The sequence below is a fragment of the Primulina eburnea genome, chromosome 16 (assembly GCF_022965805.1).
Source record: "Primulina eburnea isolate SZY01 chromosome 16, ASM2296580v1, whole genome shotgun sequence".
In the NCBI taxonomy this organism is placed as follows: domain Eukaryota; kingdom Viridiplantae; phylum Streptophyta; class Magnoliopsida; order Lamiales; family Gesneriaceae; genus Primulina; species Primulina eburnea.
Window position 1 is genome coordinate 14,325,980 of NC_133116.1, and position 3,915 is coordinate 14,329,894.

At 35.9% G+C, this 3,915-nt stretch overlaps 1 protein-coding gene across 1 annotated transcript; it reads left to right on the forward strand.

Annotated features, from left to right (window-relative positions):
• Positions 1-1,505: 1,505 nt before the first annotated feature.
• Positions 1,506-3,238, forward strand: LOC140816433 (heavy metal-associated isoprenylated plant protein 9). The gene is made up of 5 exons (XM_073175693.1): positions 1,506-1,710; positions 1,864-2,011; positions 2,103-2,275; positions 2,464-2,554; positions 2,682-3,238. The coding sequence occupies exons 1-5, from the start codon at positions 1,690-1,692 to the stop codon at positions 3,158-3,160; spliced, it is 912 nt and encodes a 303-aa protein (XP_073031794.1). The 5' UTR covers positions 1,506-1,689; the 3' UTR covers positions 3,161-3,238.
• The last annotated feature ends 677 nt before the right edge of the window (positions 3,239-3,915 follow it).

Below are 3,915 nucleotides of genomic sequence, written 5' to 3' on the forward strand. Positions count from 1 at the left end.
ACGTGCAGCAGTGGCCCCAAGCGAGATCCAACGAATCCCTCAACGCCAAGTAAGTATGTTCGACGTGCAAAAGAAAATATTTTAAGTTTTGATGTATGCTAAACGCCTTGTGACCAATTATGAACAGTTTGGAAGCCGGAGAACGTGTCTGGGGACCTCTCTAACTATGAACGGGTTTGGAAGTCGGTGAACGTGGCCGAGGACCTCTCCACCCCGGTAAAGTATAACCGAGTTTAGATCAGGATGGAAAGCGGTAAAGCATGACCAGGGACCAATCCACCTGGTAAAGCATGACCGGGGATCTCATGTATGTGGCAGTGGATTTTCTCTGTTGGCCCAGTACTGTGGTTTAGTCTGATCAGGCGCATTTATGTTTGAGTCACTTGCTTTGAAACATATCTTTACGCAAAATGATTAAGTTTATGCATGTTCAAGTATGTATGATGAAAGTATGTTTATGAAAGTTTTACGTTGATGGCACGTCTATGATTATGTTATTATATTCAAGTTTCAAGTATGTATGCTCTACTTTAAATATGCATGTGGTTTTATTACATATTACTTGTTATATCCAGTTTATACGTGTTGAGTCTTTAGACTCACTAGACTTAATCGATGCAGGTGAGGATGACTTTTAGGAGAAGAGGGGTGGGGACCAATGAGCCGGCTTGGATTGAACATGAGGCTAAACCCGAGGACAACCCATGTTTTAAGACTTTATGCATGTTCAAATACTCTGATTTCACGTTTTTGTTTACGATGTTTAAACAAGTATTTTTTAGCAAACTTTATTTGTGATCTTTTGTTGCAAATATTTTGGATGACTGGTTTAGTGTTATCGCAATTTGAAGATTGATTTCTTATTTGAGAAAATTTTTATTTTTCGGCAAATTTTCAAGTTGTTCAAAATACGGTACGTTACATGGGAGATCTTTCTTCCTTGGATTAAAAGTCAAACAATTTGACAAAGAAATATTAATAAATCAATCCAAGTATACCAAAGATCTGATTAAGAAATTTGGATAAACAACTGTTCTGTTGCATCTACCCCTGAGCATATCAATCAAGTCAGACAAAGACGAAAGGAGAATTCCGGTCGAGTTAGCAATGTATCACAATCTTTTATGTTCACTGTTATTTCTAACCGCTAGTTGACCGGATATTATGTTTGAAGTCTGTCTTCATGCTAGATCCCAAGCTGCTCTTAAACAATATCATTACACTGCCGCTAAAATAATTCTAAAATATCTTAACGACATTATTAATGTGGGTTTTTGGTATCGTAAAGAATAAAGTTTTAATCTCGTTCAATATTCTGATACAAGTTTAAAATTTTCTGGAAAAGAACTAAAGTTTGAAGATTAAAACGAAATCCACATTCCCTTCCCATAAGCTTTTGTTGCCTACCCACCCTAAACATTTGGAACTAACATTAAAATGCATAAAAAAAAATTTAAAAAAAATTAAAACAATTATTAACTATTAAGCTTAAAGAGGTTAGATGTCCAATATGTAATTAGTGGCCCTGCATGTGCTCTCCCCTCCTTTATTCTTTACAATCTCACACATTTTCTCATATAAAAAGCTCGCTGATTCTCTTCATTAAACCTCCCCCCACCACCACATTTTCTATCCAGAATCATCTGCATTGTTGTACAAACTCATTTTAGTGATCAACAGTTGGAAACTATGGGTGAAGAAGACAAAAAGGTCTTTGCATGCTGCTTAGTTTTACTGAAATTTTATGCAAATTTAGCTTTAATACAACTTGATTAATCTGATGAATGTGGACTTTATGGTCTGATTTCAAATGGGTTGTGTCTTTTTTTAAATTTTTTTGTTATTTTAATCTGTGATTTGCAGGAACAAACTAGTCCAGAGGAGAAGAAAGAAGAGAAAACAGAGGAGAAGAAAGAAGAACCGAAACCAGCACCCCCTGTGGTTTTGTTCGTTGATTTGCATTGCGAGGGATGTGCGAAGAAAATCCAGAGGTCTATTTTGAAAATCAAAGGTCTCCTAATTTCTCCTGGGTCGATCTTTCTTGGTTTATTCAGAAAATTTTTTCCATCAAGATTTAAGCAGAATTGGTTTTTTTTTTTCAGGAGTGGAGGAAGTGAAGATTGAGATGGCTAAAAATGAAGTAACGATAAAGGGAGTTGTGGAGGGTCAAGCCGTGTGCAACATGATCACCCAGAGAACAAAGAGAAGGGCGAAAGTTTTGTCGCCGTCGCCACCAGCTGAAGGCGAACTTGTACCAGAAGTTGTTGCTTCACAAGTATTATTATTATTGTCTCAAGTTTCTAGCACAATTTATATTACTAAAAGTGTGACATTGTTAGCATCGACACCTGACCTGATATACATAGCTAATATAAAGTTTTAAATATTTGAGTTGTATCATTATACTGGCAACAACTTTTGTTAGGACAGACTGTTACATGAAATTTTTTCTCCGAATTATAGGTTGCCGGATTGAATACTGTGGAACTGATAGTGAACATGCATTGCCAAGCCTGTGCAGAGCAGCTCAAAAAAAGGATTCTCAAAATGAAAGGTGCTCAGCATACTATAATTCTAAATAATTAACCTTTTATATTATGATGTGAGTAACTTTACTCATCAATTTCATTTATTTGTTATGATTTAGTAATGAAATATATATACTTGTCTCGTAAAAATAGGTGTGAGAACAGCTGAGACGGAGTTAAGCTCGAGCAAAGTCACGGTGACAGGCACCATGGATGCTGATCGGCTCGTCGACTACGTCTACCGGCACACCAAGAAGCAAGCCAAGATTGTTCCCCAGCCGGAACCCGAGAAGCCGTCAGAAGAGAAACCGAAGCCGGACGAGAAATCGAAGCTGGAAGACGAGAAAAAAGAGGAAGGAAAAGAGAAACCAGTCACTGCTGATGGAGAAGCACCGAAGCCCGAAGAGAGTAAAGACCAGCCGCAGCAAGAGGAAAAGAAGGACGGCGGCGGTGGCGGGGAGGATGTGGCGGCAGAGCAAGGCGGAGAAGATGTCCAAACCAATAATATGGAGGAGCAGTCCATTCATAAATTGATGTATTATTATAATTACCAGCCATCTTATGTGATTGAAAGAATTCCGGCTCCTCAGCTCTTCTCGGATGAGAATCCAAATGCATGCTGCATTGTATAATAAGGAAAATAATCTTTATACTTTTTTTATATTCTATCTGCATTAATGAATTATATAACATATATTAGTGTTCTGTAATATTTTATTTTTATTAATCTATGGTATATTAAAATCATAATAAAGAAGTTATTGGGCTTATAAATATATAGTCTACTCATGTTGTAAATTTGTAATACATATAATTATTAGATTAATTTTGGAAAAAAATATTCATATGACATGCCTTTTATGAAATAATACGGAATCATATACCTTATATAGCATAATGCGGAACACTATAAATACATGACATGTTCAAATATTGGGTTTTAAAACGGAGTTTTCCGGTAATAGGGACTATCCACCGGTCACATTGCAATAATTAACCAAGTTTTATTTTATGTAACAAACTGAAAACTTTTTGTTGGATTTATTTTGTGGGTTCATATAATTTAGTTAATTGTACATTGACAATCGCTCTAATAAATGACTCATTCAGATGATCTAATTAATAATGAGTTTTCAAAGTATTAAATAAATTGGTATGACCCACTTTATATTTAGAAACTCATCCCAAATAAGTCTTTTATGATGGGACGAAGACTGTTAAGGTTATATAAGATTATGGTCCCCGAGACACATATAATAATACATAATATGCATGGCACACATATTCTAAATCTCTCTAGTTCTCCCATCTAACGCAAGAATAAGGTGGTCAATTCTCTGTTGTCTTGGAAGATTCATAACTCCAACGGTAGATCAATCAATGGATT